At 40.5% G+C, this 19,621-nt stretch overlaps 1 protein-coding gene across 2 annotated transcripts in view; it reads right to left on the bottom strand.

Moving 5' to 3' along the window:
• The window catches only part of ret.S (ret proto-oncogene S homeolog), a 72,954-nt gene that overhangs the window by 10,294 nt on the left and 43,039 nt on the right, over positions 1–19,621 (bottom strand). For both annotated transcript variants that reach the window (XM_018239414.2, NM_001085623.1), the window contains 2 exon segments: positions 17,379–17,501; positions 15,034–15,104 (listed from right to left, as the gene is read on the bottom strand). In XM_018239414.2, the coding sequence (XP_018094903.1) occupies positions 15,034–15,104; positions 17,379–17,501 (194 nt within the window).

Below are 19,621 nucleotides of genomic sequence, written 5' to 3'. Positions count from 1 at the left end.
AATGCGAGCGGTTCGCGAACGGTTCGCGAACCCCATAGACTTCAATGGGAAGGCGAACTTTAACATCTAAAAAAAAAATTTCTGGCCAGAAAAATGATTTTAAAGTTGTTTAAAGGGTGCAACGACCTGGACAGTGGCATGCCAGAGGGGGATCAAGGGCAAAAATGTATCTGAAAAATCTGCCTGTGTGTGCTTGGAAGAGATAGTGTAGGGGGAGAGCTGTTAGTGATTTCAGGGACAGATGATAGTAAGTTTGCTGGCTAGTAATCTGCTTGATACTGCTCTGTATTGGAGGGACAGAAGTCTGCAGGGATTTGAGGGACATTTTAGCTTAGGTAGCTTTGCTGGCTAGTAATCTACTGTTCTCTTTAAACAACTGCCATACGTTGACCTTGTAGGCATTGTTTGCCCAGTTTTTTTGGACGCAGCCACTGAAGCACAGTTGCCAGAAAAAATATGCCATATAAATGCTGAAAATAGTAATTTTTCGCCATACGTTGACCTTGTAGACATTGTTTGCCCAGTTTTTTTGGTTGCAGCCACTGAAGCACAGTTGCCAGAAAAAATATGCCATATAAATGCTGAAAATAGTCATTTTTTGCCATACGTTGACCTTGTAGGCATTGTTTGCCCAGTTTTTTTGGTCGCAGCCACTGAAGCACAGTTGCCAGAAAAAATATGCCATATAAATGCTGAAAATAGTAATTTTTTGCCATATACGTTGAGTCAACGTATGGCAAAAAATGACTATTTTCAGCATTTATATGGCATATTTTTTCTGGCCTCTGTGCTTCAGTGGCTGCGGCCAAAAAAACTGGGCAAACAATGCCTACAAGGTCAACGTATACACTACTACAGCGGTGGATACGGATTACGTAAAATATATGAATGCTGCTTGAAAAAAAGTAACTCAAGTGGTTTTTCTAGAGACGATAATATTATCAATATTTAGACAAAATGTGAACAAGCTCACACAGCTAGATGGCGGGTTGAAGAAAACAGTGTGCAAATAATGCCTACAAGGTCAACGTATACACTACTACAGCAGTGGATACGGATTACGTAAAATATATGAATGCTGCTTGAAAAAAAGTAACTCAAGTGGTTTTTCTAGAGACGATAATATTATCAATATTTAGACAAAATGTGAACAAGGTCACACAGCTAGATGGCGGGTTGAAGAAAACAGTGTGCAAATAATGCCTACAAGGTCAACGTATACACTACTACAGCGGTGGATACGGATTACGTAAAATATATTATGGCTGCTTGAAAAAAGTCACTCCAGTGTTTTTTCTGGAGACGGTAATATTATGGATATTTAGACAGAATGTGAACAAGGTCACACAGCTAGATGGCGGGTTGAAGAAAACAGTGTGCAAATAATGCCTACAGGGCAAATAATGCCTAAAAGGTCAACTTATACACTACTACAGCGGTAGTAAAATAAAAAAAAGTAAAATAAAAAAAAATGAATATTAAAAAAAATAAATTAAAGTTGGTGCTGCTGAACTACTAGGAGCAGCAGATTAGCACACCAGTCCCACTCCCCAACACTGCTAGACTAATAGCACTGGGCTCTTATAGTAGTAGTAGTAGTAGTAGTAAAACAACAAAAAAATAAATAAAAGCAGTCCTTACAAGGACTACTGTTATTGCAGCAGTCAGCAGATGAGATCAGTAGAGATGTCGCGAACTGTTCGCCGGCGAACTTGTTCGCGCGAACATCGGGTGTTCGCGCTCGCCGGAAGTTCGCGAACGTCGCGCGACGTTCGCCATTTTGGGTTCGCCATTGTTGGCGCTTTTTTTTGCCCTCTCACCCCAGACCAGCAGGTACATGGCAGCCAATCAGGAAGCTCTCCCCTGGACCACTCCCCTTCCCTATAAAAACCGAAGCCCTGCAGCGTTTTTTCACTCTGCCTGTGTGTGCTGAAGAGATAGTGTAGGGAGAGAGCTGCTGCCTGTTAGTGATTTCAGGGACAGTTGAAAGTTTGCTGGCTAGTAATCGTTTTGATACTGCTCTGTTATTGGAGGGACAGAAGTCTGCAGGGGTTTGAGGGACATTTAAGATAAGGTAGCTTTGCTGGCTAGTAATCTACCTTCTACTGCAGTGCTCTGTATGTAGCTGCAGTGGGCAGCTGTCCTGCTTCTGATCTCATCTGCTGACTGCTGCAATAACAGTAGTCCTTGTAAGGACTGCTTTTATTTATTTTTTTGTTGTTTTACTACTACTACTACTACTACTACTATAAGAGCCCAGTGCTATTAGTCTAGCAGTGTTGGGGAGTGGGACTGGTGTGCTAATCTGCTGCTCCTAGTAGTTCAGCAGCACCAACTTTAATTTTTTTTTTTTAATATTCATTTTTTTTTATTTTACTTTTTTTTATTTTACTACCGCTGTAGTAGTGTATAAGTTGACCTTTTAGGCATTATTTGCCCTGTAGGCATTATTTGCACACTGTTTTCTTCAACCCGCCATCGAGCTGTGTGACCTTGTTCACATTCTGTCTAAATATCCATAATATTACCGTCTCCAGAAAAAACACCGGAGTCACTTTTTTCAAGCAGCCATAATATATTTTACGTAATCCGTATCCACCGCTGTAGTAGTGTATACGTTGGCCTTGTAGGCATTATTTGCACACTGTTTTCTTCAACCCGCCATCGAGCTGTGTGACCTTGTTCACATTCTGTCTAAATATCCATAATATTACCGTCTCCAGAAAAAACACCGGAGTCACTTTTTTCAAGCAGCCATAATATATTTTACGTAATCCGTATCCACCGCTGTAGTAGTGTATACGTTGGCCTTGTAGGCATTATTTGCACACTGTTTTCTTCAACCCGCCATCGAGCTGTGTGACCTTGTTCCCATTCTGTCTAAATATCCATAATATTACCGTCTCCAGAAAAAACACCGGAGTCACTTTTTTCAAGCAGCATTCATATATTTTACGTAATCCGTATCCACCGCTGTAGTAGTGTATACGTTGGCCTTGTAGGCATTATTTGCACACTGTTTTCTTCAACCCGCCATCGAGCTGTGTGACCTTGTTCACATTCTGTCTAAATATCCATAATATTACCGTCTCCAGAAAAAACACCGGAGTCACTTTTTTCAAGCAGCATTCATATATTTTACGTAATCCGTATCCACCGCTGTAGTAGTGTATACGTTGGCCTTGTAGGCATTATTTGCACACTGTTTTCTTCAACCCGCCATCGAGCTGTGTGACCTTGTTCCCATTCTGTCTAAATATCCATAATATTACCGTCTCCAGAAAAAACACCGGAGTCACTTTTTTCAAGCAGCATTCATATATTTTACGTAATCCGTATCCACCGCTGTAGTAGTGTATACGTTGGCCTTGTAGGCATTATTTGCACACTGTTTTCTTCAACCCGCCATCGAGCTGTGTGACCTTGTTCACATTCTGTCTAAATATCCATAATATTACCGTCTCCAGAAAAAACACCGGAGTCACTTTTTTCAAGCAGCATTCATATATTTTACGTAATCCGTATCCACCGCTGTAGTAGTGTATACGTTGGCCTTGTAGGCATTATTTGCACACTGTTTTCTTCAACCCGCCATCGAGCTGTGTGACCTTGTTCACATTCTGTCTAAATATCCATAATATTACCGTCTCCAGAAAAAACACCGGAGTCACTTTTTTCAAGCAGCATTCATATATTTTACGTAATCCGTATCCACCGCTGTAGTAGTGTATACGTTGGCCTTGTAGGCATTATTTGCACACTGTTTTCTTCAACCCGCCATCGAGCTGTGTGACCTTGTTCACATTCTGTCTAAATATCCATAATATTACCGTCGCCAGAAAAAACACCGGAGTCACTTTTTTCAAGCAGCCATAATATATTTTACGTAATCCGTATCCACCACTGTAGTAGTGTATACGTTGACCTTGTAGGCATTATTTGCACACTGTTTTCTTCAACCCGCCATCGAGCTGTGTGACCTTGTTCACATTTTGTCTAAATATTGATAATATTATCGTCTCTAGAAAAACCACTTGAGTTACTTTTTTTCAAGCAGCATTCATATATTTTACGTAATCCGTATCCACCGCTGTAGTAGTGTATACGTTGACCTTGTAGGCATTATTTGCACAGTGTTTTCTTCAACCCGCCATCGAGCTGTGTGAGCTTGTTCACATTTTGTCTAAATATTGATAATATTATCGTCTCTAGAAAAACCACTTGAGTTACTTTTTTTCAAGCAGCATTCATATATTTTACGTAATCCGTATCCACCGCTGTAGTAGTGTATACGTTGACCTTGTAGGCATTATTTGCACACTGTTTTCTTCAACCCGCCATCGAGCTGTGTGAGCTTGTTCACATTTTGTCTAAATATTGATAATATTATCGTCTCTAGAAAAACCACTTGAGTTACTTTTTTTCAAGCAGCATTCATATATTTTACGTAATCCGTATCCACCGCTGTAGTAGTGTATACGTTGACCTTGTAGGCATTATTTGCACAGTGTTTTCTTCAACCCGCCATCGAGCTGTGTGAGCTTGTTCACATTTTGTCTAAATATTGATAATATTATCGTCTCTAGAAAAACCACTTGAGTTACTTTTTTTCAAGCAGCATTCATATATTTTACGTAATCCGTATCCACCGCTGTAGTAGTGTATACGTTGACCTTGTAGGCATTATTTGCACAGTGTTTTCTTCAACCCGCCATCGAGCTGTGTGAGCTTGTTCACATTTTGTCTAAATATTGATAATATTATCGTCTCTAGAAAAACCACTTGAGTTACTTTTTTTCAAGCAGCATTCATATATTTTACGTAATCCGTATCCACCGCTGTAGTAGTGTATACGTTGACCTTGTAGGCATTATTTGCACACTGTTTTCTTCAACCCGCCATCGAGCTGTGTGAGCTTGTTCACATTTTGTCTAAATATTGATAATATTATCGTCTCTAGAAAAACCACTTGAGTTACTTTTTTTCAAGCAGCATTCATATATTTTACGTAATCCGTATCCACCGCTGTAGTAGTGTATACGTTGACCTTGTAGGCATTATTTGCACAGTGTTTTCTTCAACCCGCCATCGAGCTGTGTGAGCTTGTTCACATTTTGTCTAAATATTGATAATATTATCGTCTCTAGAAAAACCACTTGAGTTACTTTTTTTCAAGCAGCATTCATATATTTTACGTAATCCGTATCCACCGCTGTAGTAGTGTATACGTTGACCTTGTAGGCATTATTTGCACACTGTTTTCTTCAACCCGCCATCGAGCTGTGTGACCTTGTTCACATTTTGTCTAAATATTGATAATATTATCGTCTCTAGAAAAACCACTTGAGTTACTTTTTTTCAAGCAGCATTCATATATTTTACGTAATCCGTATCCACCGCTGTAGTAGTGTATACGTTGACTTTGTAGGCATTATTTGCACAGTGTTTTCTTCAACCCGCCATCTAGCTGTGTGTATTATCGTTTCCAGAAAAACCAACTGAGTTTTTGTTGTTGTTGTTGTTTTTTTAAAAATAATGCCAGGCAAAGGCAGGCCTCCACGCAGAGGCCGTGCTAGGGGCCGTGCTGCTATGCAATCCTGTGGCCCTAGCAAATTGCCCAGTTTTAAAAAGCCAATGACCCTGAACTCCCAAAATGCTGAAGAGGTAGTTGACTGGCTTACACAGCACACCCCATCCTCTACCGTTTCTAACTTTACCACAACATCCTCCTCATCCTCCACTGCTATGGCCACCCCACGTAACACTTCCTCCACCACCGGTGCCCCTTCTTCACTGGGGTCAGAGGAGTTATTTTCCAATGAGTTTCTTGAACTGAGTAATGCGCAACCATTATTGCCAGAAGAAGATGAAGGAGATGAGGACCTTACACCAGATTTAATTCTGGCAGAGAACACGATAGAGATGGACATAATGAGTGATGAGGAGGAGGTCCCCGCTGCTGCTTCCTTCTGTGATGTGTCAGAAGAAATTGATGCATCTGAGGAGAATGATGATGAGGAGATTGATGTTTTGTGGGTGCCTAGTAGAAGAGAGCAAGAGGAGGGTAGTTCAGATGGAGAGACGGAGAGTCAGAGAGGCAGTAGGAGAATAAGACTTAGAAGAAGCAGGGAGGACAGCCCGCAGGGATCAGTAGGGCAACAACATGTATCGGCACCTGTGTTCAGCCGGCCAACGCACCCGCCATTGCCGCCAATACCGCCAACTCCGCCAACTTCTACTGTTACCGCCAGATCGCACACTTCCAAAAAGTCAGCAGTGTGGGATTTTTTTAATGTGTGTGCCTCTGACAAAAGCATTGTAATTTGCAATGAGTGCAGTCAGAAACTGAGCCTTGGTAAGCCCAACAGCCACATAGGTACAACTTCTATGCGAAGGCACATGAGCGGCAAGCACAAAGCACTTTGGGAGCAACACCTCAAAGGCAACAGGCAAACTAAAAGCCACACTCCTTCTGGTCCAGCATCTTACTGCTCTACCTCTGCTCTCCTTGACCCGTCTGAACCACCCTCCACTCCGCCTTCCACCTTGACCACCTGTTCCCATTCCCAGTCATCTGCCACCAGCCAAGTTTCTGTGAAGGCCATGTTTGAGCGTAAGAAGCCAATGTCTGACTGTCACCCCCTTGCCCGGCGTCTGACAGCTGGCTTGTCTGCACTCTTAGCCCGCCAGCTTTTACCATACCAGCTGGTGGACTCTGAGGCCTTCCGCAAATTTGTAGCAATTGGGACACCGCAGTGGAAGGTACCCAGCCGCAATTTTTTTTCTAAAAAGGGAATACCACACCTGTACCAACATGTGCAGAGCCAAGTTACCGCATCTCTGTCACTTAGTGTTGGGCCAAAGGTCCATATGACTACTGACGCATGGTCCTCCAAGCATGGTCAGGGCAGGTATGTCACCTACACTGCCCACTGGGTGAACTTGGTAATGGCTGGGAAGCAGGGAATGGGTAGCTCAACAACAACAGTGGAGTTGGTGTCACCGCCACGGATTGCACGCGGTTCTGCCACCACCTCTACTCCTCCATCGCTCTCTACCTCGTCTTCTTCTTCTTCTTACTCTGCTGCTGGGTCCTCCTTCTCCTCCTCCACACCTGTGCACCCCCAGCTCCCCCTAGGCTATTCGATGTGCCAGGTACGCCGTTGTCACGCTGTCTTGGGGATGACGTGCCTGGAAAGCAAAAACCATACCGGATCTGTACTCCTGTCATCTCTGCAGTCACAGGCCGATCGGTGGCTGACCCCACACCAACTGCAGATCGGAAAAGTGGTGTGTGACAATGGAAGCAATCTGTTGGCAGCGTTGAGACTAGGCAATTTAACACATGTGCCCTGCATGGCACATGTGTTAAATTTAATAGTCCAACGTTTTGTCTCCAAGTACCCAGGATTCCAGGACGTTCTCACCCAGTCCAGAAAGGTGTCGGCCCATTTCAGACGTTCCTACACAGCCATGGCACGCCTTGCTGACATTCAGCAGCGCTACAACATGCCAGTCAGGCGTTTGATTTCTGACAGCCAGACTCGCTGGAATTCAACGCTCCTTATGTTGGAACGTCTGCTGCAACAACAAAGGGCCGTCAACGAGTACCTTTTTGAACTGGGTGGTAGGACTGGATCTGCACAGCTGGGGATTTTTTTCCCCCGTTACTGGGTGCTTATGCGCGATGCCTGCAGGCTCATGCGACCTTTTGAAGAGGTGACAAATATGGTCAGTCGCACCGAAGGCACCATCAGCGACCTAATACCCTTCGCTTTATTCCTGGAGCGTGCCGTGCGACGAGTGACAGATGAGGCTGTAGACCAGCGTGACGAGGAGCTGGAAGCGCACGATTTCTGGTCGGAATCACCAGAACGAACCCAGGCACATGCTGCAACGCAGGGAGAGGTGCCAGAAGTGGAGTCAGAGGAGGAAGGTGGCTTTGTGGAGGAGGAGGACCAACAGGAGCAGGCTTCCCAGGGGGCTAGTGGTGACCTTTTGGGGACCCCTGGTCTTGTACGTGGCTGGGGGGAGGAGACCGTGGATGATGCAGTCCTTGATAATGAGGAAGCGGAGATGGATAGCTCTGCATCCAACCTTGTGAGAATGGGGTCTTTCATGCTGTCATGCCTGTTGAAGGACCCCCGTATCAAGAGGCTTAAGGAGAAGGACCTGTACTGGGTCGCAACGCTACTAGACCCTCGGTACAAGCATAAAGTGTCAGAAATGTTACCAACATACCACAAGTCCGAAAAGATGCGGCATTTACAAACCAGCCTGCAAAACATGTTGTACAATGCTTTTAAGGGTGATGTCACTTCAGGAACTCATCAACATTCCAGGGGCAGAGGTGCCAGTAATCCTGCCACGAGCACACCTGCAAGGACAAAGCCCTTTGGCCAGTCTGTAACGTCAGACATGCAAATGTTTTTCTGTCCAAGGCAGCGCCACAACCCTTCTGGATCCACCCTCAAAGAACGCCTCGACCGGCAGGTAGCGGACTACCTGGCATTAACTGCAGATATCGACACTCTGAGGAGCGATGAACCCCTGGACTACTGGGTGCGCAGGCTTGATCTGTGGCCAGAGCTGTCACAATTTGCCATGAACCTCTTGTCTTGCCCAGCCTCAAGTGTGCTCTCAGAAAGGACCTTCAGTGCAGCAGGAGGGATTGTAACTGAGAAGAGAACTCGCCTAGGCAGTGTCGGACTGGGGTGCCTGAGGCCCACCAGGAAACCGTAACTCAAGGGCCCACCCCCCCCCCATACAAATTATTATATTAGTCATGTGACGTGTGCTCTGATAAACTTCAGTTACTCTTTACTGCAAGTTGAGTGATATCACCCCCTCGCTTTCCCCCCCAGCGGCCTATCAGAAGAACAATGGAAAGGTAACCCTGTTAGAATAGCACTCGATAGTAAAAATCCTGCTACAACCCCTTCAGTTACATTGAGTTCGAAAAACAATAGCTGATCTACAAGCAGTTCCATCCTAAAGTGCTGGCTCTTTCTGAAATCACATGACCAGGCAAAATTACCTGAGATGCACCTACACACCAATATTACAACTAAATACACTTGCTGCTTCAGGAATTAATTTTTACATGGTAGAGTAATGTATTTGCAGTGTAAGTAATGTAATTTATAAATAAAAACTACAGTATAAAAATCATGACAGAATCCCATTCAAATGTTACTATGACCCAGAGAGTGGTATCCTATGAGAATTTGCAATTTGTCTTAATTTTTTATTTGTGATTTTTTAATTTCTTAGCATTTTGTTCAGCTCTCCAGTTTGGAATTTCAGCACTGATCTGGTTGCTAGGGTCTAAATTACCTTAGCAACAGGTATTGGTGTCAGAAATACCTGTGTCAGAAAGCAAATAATTTGAAAATTATAAAAAATGAAGACCTATTGAAATGTTGCTAAGAATTGTCCATTGTATAACATAATAAAAGTTAACTTAAAGGCATAATATCACCCTGCAACTTTTTGTCTGTTTATCCCCACCCTATTAACAATGACACAAAACATTTTTTTGTATTTTGTTTAGTTAGACTTAGACCAAAAGTCAGTACCTGTGCCACCTTCTGTGATGCTGCAACAAGGAGTTCAATTGGAGGTCTCAGAATTAGTGAAGCTAGGTATGATGTGTCACTGGACAGTAAGGGAGTGCCACTGCCAAGCTGATGCTGCCTGCTGAACTGATGTAAAGAAGAGAAGATACCCACGATCGCTCCCACGATGTGCTTGAAAGCCGCACCTAATAGAATGCCCATGTCAGGTATACGTTGGCTGCCTCCTGCCTGAAACGTACAATTAACGTGCAACCTGCAGGCACAATGCAGCCAATAGCACGTGACTTCAGCACACAGCCGCAGCATCCACGGCTCCGCCTCCAACCAGTACTGGCAGTGGCAGGCACTATGGTTGGGCGAAAGTGAAGCGACGACTAGTGAGTGATGGACTGTGGACATTACGTGCTAGGAGGCGATGTGGACCCACAGTCACAGGAGCGGTGCAATTCTGATTTTGGTAGGGCACGCCGCCCACACGCCGCCTGTGGCTGCCTGCATATGTGTTCCTTCACCCGTCGCACCGTGACGTCAGCGTCTTAGGCTGCACACAGCAGCAGCATCATCGGCTCCGCCTCCAACCAGTGCTGGCAGGCATTGTGGGCAGACGTGAATCGACTAGTGATGGACACCAGGACACTAGCTGCTAGGAGGCAGTGGGCTCACTCACCGGCTCTGATTTTGGTGAGGCCCACACGCCGCCTGCCTGCATATGTGTTCCATCACCCGTCGCACGCACCGCATGGTACAGAATAACTTGTTTTATAATAATGCTGTCGCAGGTAATTAAGTAAAGGGCCTAGGGGCCCACCAAGGCTGGGGCCCACCGGGTTATTTCCCGGTGCCCCGGCAGGCCAGTCCGACCCTGCGCCTAGGTCACAAAAGTGTCGATTACCTGACCTTTATTAAAATGAATGAGGGGTGGATCTCGGAGGGTTACTGCACGCCGGAAGACTTGTTCTGACTTCTATGCAGCTGTCCTTCTCTTCAAGCCTCATGACTCCACACACAGCTGTCCTTTAGCGTCCTCCTCCTCCCTCCGCCACCGTTACAAACTAGGGTGCAAACCCTACTGGTTTAATTTTTTCTGGCCTCTGTGCTTCAGTGGCTGCGACCAAAAAAATGCCTATTTTCTGCATTTATATGACATAATTTTTCTGGCCTCTGTGCTTCAGTGGCTGCAACCAAAAAAATTTATATTTTCAGCATTTATATGGCATAATTTTTCTGTCAACTGTGCTTCAGTGGCTGCGACCAAAAAAATGCATATTTTCTGCATTTATATGGCATAATTTTTCTGGCCTCTGTGCTTCAGTGGCTGCAACCAAAAAAATTACTATTTTCAGCATTTATATGGCATAATTTTTCTGGCAACTGTGCTTCAGTGGCTGCGACCAAAAAAATGCATATTTTCTGCATTTATATGGCATAATTTTTCTGGCCTCTGTGCTTCAGTGGCTGCAACCAAAAAAATTTATATTTTCAGCATTTATATGGCATAATTTTTCTGTCAACTGTGCTTCAGTGGCTGCGACCAAAAAAATGCATATTTTCTGCATTTATATGGCATAATTTTTCTGGCCTCTGTGCTTCAGTGGCTGCAACCAAAAAAATTTATATTTTCAGCATTTATATGGCATAATTTTTCTGGCAACTGTGCTTCAGTGGCTGCGACCAAAAAAATGACTATTTTCAGCATTTATATGGCATATTTTTTCTGGCCTCTGTGCTTCAGTGGCTGTGGCCAAAAAAACTGGGCAAACAATGCCTACAAGGTCAACGACGTTGACCTTGTAGGCATTGTTTGCCCAGTTTTTTTGGCCACAGCCACTGAAGCACAGAGGCCAGAAAAAATATGCCATATAAATGCTGAAAATAGTCATTTTTTGCCATACGTTGACTCAACGTATATGGCAAAAAATGACTATTTTCAGCATTTATGTGGCATATTTTTTCTGGCAACTGTGCTTCAGTGGCTGCAACCAAAAAAACTGGGCAAACAATGTCTACAAGGTCAACGTATGGCGAAAAATTACTATTTTCAGCATTTATATGGCATATTTTTTCTGGCAACTGTGCTTCAGTGGCTGCGTCCAAAAAAACTGGGCAAACAATGTCTACAAGGTCAACGTATGGCGAAAAATGACTATTTTCAGCATTTATATGGCATATTTTTTCTGGCAACTGTGCTTCAGTGGCTGCGTCCAAAAAAACTGGGCAAACAATGCCTACAAGGTCAACGTATGGCAGTTGTTTAAAGAGAACAGTAGATTACTAGCCAGCAAAGCTACCTAAGCTAAAATGTCCCTCAAATCCCTGCAGACTTCTGTCCCTCCAATACAGAGCAGTATCAAGCAGATTACTAGCCAGCAAACTTACTATCATCTGTCCCTGAAATCACTAACAGCTCTCCCCCTACACTATCTCTTCCAAGCACACACAGGCAGATTTTTCAGATACATTTTTGCCCTTGATCCCCCTCTGGCATGCCACTGTCCAGGTCGTTGCACCCTTTAAACAACTTTAAAATCATTTTTCTGGCCAGAAATGTCTTTTCTAGATGTTAAAGTTCGCCTTCCCATTGAAGTCTATGGGGTTCGCGAACCGTTCGCGAACCGCTCGCATTTTTGCGCAAGTTCGCGAATATGTTCGCGAACTTTTTTTCCGACGTTCGCTACATCCCTAGAGATCAGAAGCAGGACAGCTGCCCACAGCAGCTACATACAGAGCACTGCAGTAGAAGGTAGATTACTAGCCAGCAAAGCTACCTAAGCTTAAATGTCCCTCAAACCCCTGCAGACTTCTGTCCCTCCAATAACAGAGCAGTATCAAAACGATTACTAGCCAGCAAACTTTCAACTGTCCCTGAAATCACTAACAGGCAGCAGCTCTCTCCCTACACTATCTCTTCAGCACACACAGGCAGAGTGAAAAAACGCTGCAGGGCTTCAGTTTTTATAGGGAAGGGGAGTGGTCCAGGGGAGAGCTTCCTGATTGGCTGCCATGTACCTGCTGGTCTGGGGTGAGAGGGCAAAAAAAAGCGCCAACAATGGCGAACCCAAAATGGCGAACGTCGCGCGACGTTCGCGAACTTCCGGCGAGCGCGAACACCCGATGTTCGCGCGAACAAGTTCGCCGGCGAACAGTTCGCGACATCTCTAGCCAAGAGTCAAGAGTGAGTTTATTGGCATTTCAACCATATACGTTTTTACAGTACACAGTGAAACAAAACAACGTTCTTCTAGGACCATGGTGCTACACACAACATAGATGTACCGGACAACAGACAAAAAGTGCAAGTGCAAAAATATGCAACTCCTGCAAGACAGGACAGCATAGTTCAGGGACAGGACAAGACAGTGTTAAGTAAATAATGCTAAACGTCAGACATGATGGGTGTATCATTGTGATATGATAGTAGTAAGAACATGATAAAGTGAACTGAGGCGAATATGCTAGAATGCTTTCTTGGCTTTACTAACAATAAATATTTAAGTGAGCATCTTTCAGACACTTATGTGGTTACTCATAAAATATTCATAAACAATATTTTTGGGTTTAGAATCCATTAAAAGATCAGTAAACTGGCCCGACCTGGTTTTATTGTCCTTCTGCCACAAAATTTTAAGTTCTAAATGTTGGGTATGTTTTTGAAAATTATTCAGTTAGACAGTGTAAAAACTTTTAAATAGCTGTGGAATTCAGCTTTATGTTTAATCAAGTATATATTCTAATACATAATCTCTTTTGTTAGCTAAGTGAGTGAATACCTGGTATTCACTGGAAAGTTCTACTAAATTTATATGCTAGAGTTATTTTGTTCAAACACAAAAAGTTGAATTGTTTTTCTACAGTGGTTCCTAAACTATGTGGTTAGGCCCTATGGGGTGGGAAGGCAAATTAACAGAGAATATGGCAAAGGTTTACATAATGGTGATTATGGTGAATTATTTTAGTCTTATGGTGTAACGATGCTTTCAACTATATTTTCACCTATGTAACCTTATATTGTGCTAAGGAGGTAGCTAACCAAAAGACGGACACAATGAGGAGTTTGTAGAACTCCTCATTTTTGACATTTTTACTAAATTTACCATTTTTAAGTGTTAAAGCAGCAGGTTATTAAAAATTAATCAGTAAAAAAAAATGGAAAAAAGATTTGATTTATATTTTCATCCTCCTAATCAATAGATCAGTAAACCATTTTGTCATATACACAAGAATGGTCTATGCCCTACCTAATTTTATGTATGTATAGTTCAGAAAATAGTGCAGCATTAATTAAAAACATTTTAAAGCTGTAATATATATGGAAAATATAGCACATACTACCTACTACAATTAAAAAGAGATAAGTGGGTTCTTTTTATTCAATGTACATATTTTTTAATTCAATCGATTATCATTTGGCATAAAAGTACTTCAGGGTACTATGGGTTCAAATTCTTGAACTTGTCTTTCAAACGGAAAATACATTTTCTTCTCTCAATAAATCTTAATGCATCAAACATAATAGATAATGGTACATTTTTAATTAAAGAAATCTTCTAAATGTACAAATTCTTAATTTATCAAAGGCTTATTACGAAAGTAACCTGACATTAAATAAATTTGATAAGGAAACAGCGAGCTACAGTATTTCCATGCCGGGCTTTTATCAACTACAAAACAGAATGACTTTATTAACTTCATTAAATGATACTGTCTTATATTAGGGTTGGCAGGATAATCTGAATCTGAAATTCAACAGGAAAGCACCAACAGTATGTTTATGAGTTCAGACAAATATATATTAACCTTAACCTATACTATTAAACCTATCAACCTATATTACATTAAATATTGTATATACATTAACCCAAAAAACTTGTTTTTATTAGCTGCATTTGGTTCAAAGGAAATAGTTTTAATTTACACTTGACAGGTGACTTCTTTTAAAATACCAAAATAGTTTGTAAAATCAAAAGATTAAAACTGTATGGTTATTAAACATTATTATTATTTCATAATAAAAAATAAATGCTCAATGTTTTTTTTCCACTCATCTTGAATTTCCAGTTGTTTTACAGCTAGTTTTAGCAACTAAAAACTTTATCGATTTTACAAATTATTGCTACAAATAATACTTTAACAAATATTCAAAAATAAAATGCATTTTTTTAATTTATTGCAATATAATTGTAAATTACTGACATGGAGGTTTGGGTTTTCCAATACAGAGGGTCTCTGCATATTGAAATTATTTTCCATTGACAAAGGGTGCCAACTATAGGTACCAACTGCTTTAAATTACACCTAAACTCCCTAGCATAGCCAATTCCCAGCATTAAATACTTAAAATGTAAAAGTCTCACCATGAATCTATGAATCATGTGTCATTTTCACAGAATACAAAATAAATGGTACACCCACACATCAGTAAGAAATCATTCGAAAATAGCTGTTATAGTTTACTTACACGTCACTTTGTGTTGTATAGATGTGATCAAACAGGGATTCTATAGCCATCCATTTTACAGGAATTCTACCCTTAAATGGAAACAGATAAATAAATATTCAGTAAAGCCGGAAGCATAGTGAGATCTTTGCATACATCTTGCTATAAGTCTCATTTTCGTAGGTCTCATTTTCATAGGACTCATTTTCCATTTTCTTTCATAATGGTTGCTGCTCATACACAGCACTGTGAAGCTATTGTGTTCTTAGAAGTAAGTAATCAGAGCAGAACATGCTATATTAAAAATAGCAGATATGAACTGTGAAAATTAGACTAATTATGCTTGCATTAATTTATTTTGATGCCTATTTTCTAAATATTTTAGCAAAGTATTTAATACTCCGTGAAATACAGTAAAAATAGGAAACACTTTTCTTAATATGCAGTGTGAGCATTATCGTTTACTTTGCCATGATAAAATGTAAAAAAAAAAAAAGGTAAAAGTAAAAAGTAAGATTCTGTATATCGAAAAACTTGAATAAGCCCTGCTGCAACTGCTTTGTTAAAAAACAAAATCCCTTGGTAAATAAGGATTTTCTTTTATTTATATTATGCAGAGATCTGTACCGGGTTACAGCTGTCCTGAACTGCGCACGTTATGCTTCCCAGCACATACTGTCTTTTAAATGCTCCTGGTCTGGCCTACCTCCACCTCCTTTGATTCTTGTATCTGGTGATAATGCCCATATTCTGCTGTAAACATGCCCAGTATCATGGGAGAGGAGAACCAAGCAGCCCAGCACCCAAAAGGTAAGTACAGGAAGAGATTTAGGGACATAAATTATACTGCATATGGCTGCTGCTTGGAGGGCAGTTTGTCCAAAACTGTAGGGCTGGCCCAGAGGTGAAGTCTCAATGCCAGTTAGGATAACTGGAAAATAATGAATTTTTTACAATTGTGGATACTCCTAGAAACCCAGTGAGATTTGGGGTGACCACTTACTTGCTTTGCCAGCTTCACTTTTCCTAATCTTTAAATTTCAGCCATCTGCTGCTCCTCCTCCTGTTTAGACTGTACTACCAATTATTGATTCCAGTTTACACTCTATTACAATATATGCTTATCTACCCCCAATCAAATCTTTGTGTCCGTAGCCATTCTTCAACATGGAGCAAATATTATGTAACTGCATTAATACTTTTATGTTTATTTGTATGCTGGCTGTGTCCTTCTAGACTTTTATGAGCTCCCCAGACAAATGAAATCTGGACAAAATATTCTACATTGTCAGTAAGAGTCAGTTCTGTTCTGCTCTAACTTTATTGTTTTTCAGACTCTGGGGCTGGTGTACCCTGAGAGCAATGCTTGCATATCTGAAAGGGTGTTTCATGGAGCAATAGGTACCAAAAAATTGCATGACACTTTTTTATTGTTTAAAGACAACCTATTCTTCTGAGCAGGAAATAAGGATGATGATTATGTAAAGTATTGGGCAAAAAGCTGATATCTGGTTTTTTTTAATTCATTGGTTTCCAACTGTATAATGTTTCCATATTCAGAATTTGTTCAGTTGAATTAAATGTAGGAACATACCTGAAATATATACAGGTCTAAGGAACTGTTATCTAGAATGCTTGAGTTTTTCAGATAAGAGATTTCCTGATAATGGATCTTTCTGTAATTTGGATTTCCATAACTTAAGTCTACTAAAATCATTAAAAAAACCCTCTCATAAAGATTAATTATATTTCAGTTGGGATCAAGGACAATGTACTGTTTTCTTATCACAGAGGAAAAAGGGCTTTTTAAAATGTTTTAATTATTTCATTAAAATGGAGGTGACCTTCCCACAATTCTGAGCTTTCTAGAAATTGGGTTTCCAGATAAGTGATCCCATAGTCGTACCCTACTCTTCCAAGAAGACATCAATTATCTGAACATCTTTTTTCAGTTCTACTACTAGTACAGGTATGGGGTCCATTATCCGGAAACCCTTTATCCAGAATGCTCTGAATTACGGAAAGGCAATCTCCCATAGACTCCATTTTATCCAAATAATCTAAATTTGTTTACATGATTTCCCTTTTCTCTGTAATAATAAAACAGTACCTCGTATTTGATCCAAACTAAGATATAATTAATCCTTGTTGGAAGCAGAACCTATTTGGGTTTATTTAATGTTTGCATGATTTTCTAGTAGACTTGAGGTATGAAGGTCCAAAGTGCAGAAAGATCTGTTATGCAGAAAGCCCCAGGTCCTGAGCATTCTGGATAACAGGTACCTGTATTATTCAGTGTATATCTCCAAATATGCTAGATAGCTTATTACTCTTTGTTTCACTTTTTTTTACTAAGCTAGTAATACCTTGCTTCTCTTTACATAGGAATCTTCTTCATAAACATCTCTGGAAAGACCAAAATCTGATATTTTCATTTTGCGTCCTTCTGCGACCAACACATTTCGGGCCGCCAAGTCTCGATGGACAAGCTTGAGCAAGAAGAAGGAATATAAAAAAGATAAATATTTGTATAAATGATAAAGTAAAAGTGAACAGTATTTACTGTAGCATACTAGTAGCAACATGAAACATATGAAACATACATTTCTATTGTCAGTATAATTACAGTCTACTTTAAGTGAAACAACATTAATCATGTTGCTTCCACCTCATATCTAAACTCAGTACATTCTCTTATCATTAGCACACATTATAAGGGGCCGATTCATCAAGCTCGAGTGAAGGATTCGAAGTAAAAAAACTTCGAATTTCGAAGTGTTTTTTGGGCTACTTCGACCATCGAATGGGCTAGTTCGACCTTCGACTACGACTTCGAATCGAAGGATTCGAAGTATAAATCGTTCGACTATTCGACCATTCGATAGTCGAAGTACTGTCTCTTTAAAAAAAACTTCGACCCCCTAGTTCGGCTGATAAAAGCTACCGAAGTCAATGTTAGCCTATGGGGAAGGTCCCCATAGGCTTGCCTAAGTTTTTTTGATCGAAGGATATTCCTTCGATCGTTGGATTTAAATCCTTCGAATCGTTCGATTCGAAGGATTTTATCGTTCGATCGAAGGAATAATCCTTCGATCGTTCGATCGCAGAATTTGCGCTAAATCCTTCGACTTCGATATTCGAAGTCGAAGGATTTCAATTCCTAGTCGAATATCAAGGGTTAATTAACCCTCGATATTCGACCCTTGATGAATCGGCCCCTAACTATTGTGAATGTCTATAAATTGGATTAATTACATAAATACAAAATACATATGATCTCCTAATGATTGTTATTTTTCATTCCTAATCAATTGTGATTCGTAACAATCATTTGCGAATCAGCCCCTAAATACTCCATGAGCCAATAACTGTAAGGTAATACTGTGACATTTTCTAAAAGAGACACCAATAAACCATTTTGGCCAATTCTACTTTAAAAAGAAATTTAAAAAAAAAAAGTGTCCACAATAAAACAGGTATGCTTATGTGTATTCATTAGTGTTCCTGTTTTTGTGGGCAGTTTGGCCTAAGAAGCCAATGACAGTTACTTGGAGTGACTATAGACCAGGTCATGGGGCAAGGGTGGCCAAAAACAGCACCAGTTAAATTATGGGTAAATGTAATAACAGTTGAAAACTTACACACACTGACCACTGGTATAAAATAGAAAGGGGGTTATTTAGTAAAACTCGTTTTTTGTTTTTTTTGTAACTTAAAATTATTTATTTGTTTTTTTTAGGCATATAAAGAGAAAAAACAGTCACAAGTATATTGCATTGATATTCAGTATTACAGACTGCAGTTCAGCTTAGATATTAACACATTATAAGCTTTGAACTATAATATGTAAGTGAAGCCTGGTTATAGATACACATCTTATACCTATTACATTGTTCAACAAAGAGTTACATTATATTGCTTAAACAATTACCAAACTTGTAACCGGGAGAGGGGAGGGAGATTGCCCTTAGAGTGAGATATCAGAAAATGCCATCTTGTTTTTTGTATGTTTGTTGGTCTGTATCACTGTGTAAGAATGTTATCTCTAGGCCTTTGTGTGGAAGTTATATCATTGTTCCAATTAGACCAGAGCTTCTCCCAATTGTCTCTACAACCTCTAATATTTGCTGTCATATATTCCATTTCCTCATATCTTTCATTCTGTGTATTATACAGGTATCTAAAACTCATTTTTTCTAGTCTTTTTAGTGAAAATAACTCACACTCACAAAAATTTGATTTTTCAAGATTTATTATGCCCAGAAGCTGTTAAAAATCTGTATCCGAAAATTCTCCATATAGAAACTGTTGAATCAATGTAAAATCAATGATTGCTGTCCTTTTAACCATTTAAAGATGTTTAAACCCCCACGAATTTTGGGAGTTATGCGGTGTTTGATGCTGGTTTTCGCTCAAAAATTCAATAAACTCTAGTTTTTTGAGTGGCAATTTGATAAAGTTGTACGATTCTAATTGAAACTCAAAGTTTTTTGTTTGTAAACTTGAAAAACTCTAGGTTCTTTTCAATTCCATTGTTTTGGACCTGAAATATTAGTAAATAAGCCATATTTCTGGATGGGAGTTAGGGCGAGTTTGATTCTGGTAAAAT

Source organism: Xenopus laevis, chromosome 7S (genome assembly GCF_017654675.1).
Source record: "Xenopus laevis strain J_2021 chromosome 7S, Xenopus_laevis_v10.1, whole genome shotgun sequence".
NCBI lineage: Eukaryota > Metazoa > Chordata > Amphibia > Anura > Pipidae > Xenopus > Xenopus laevis.
Note: the sequence above shows the minus strand (reverse complement) of the source record. Positions and strands in the feature narration are given on the sequence as shown.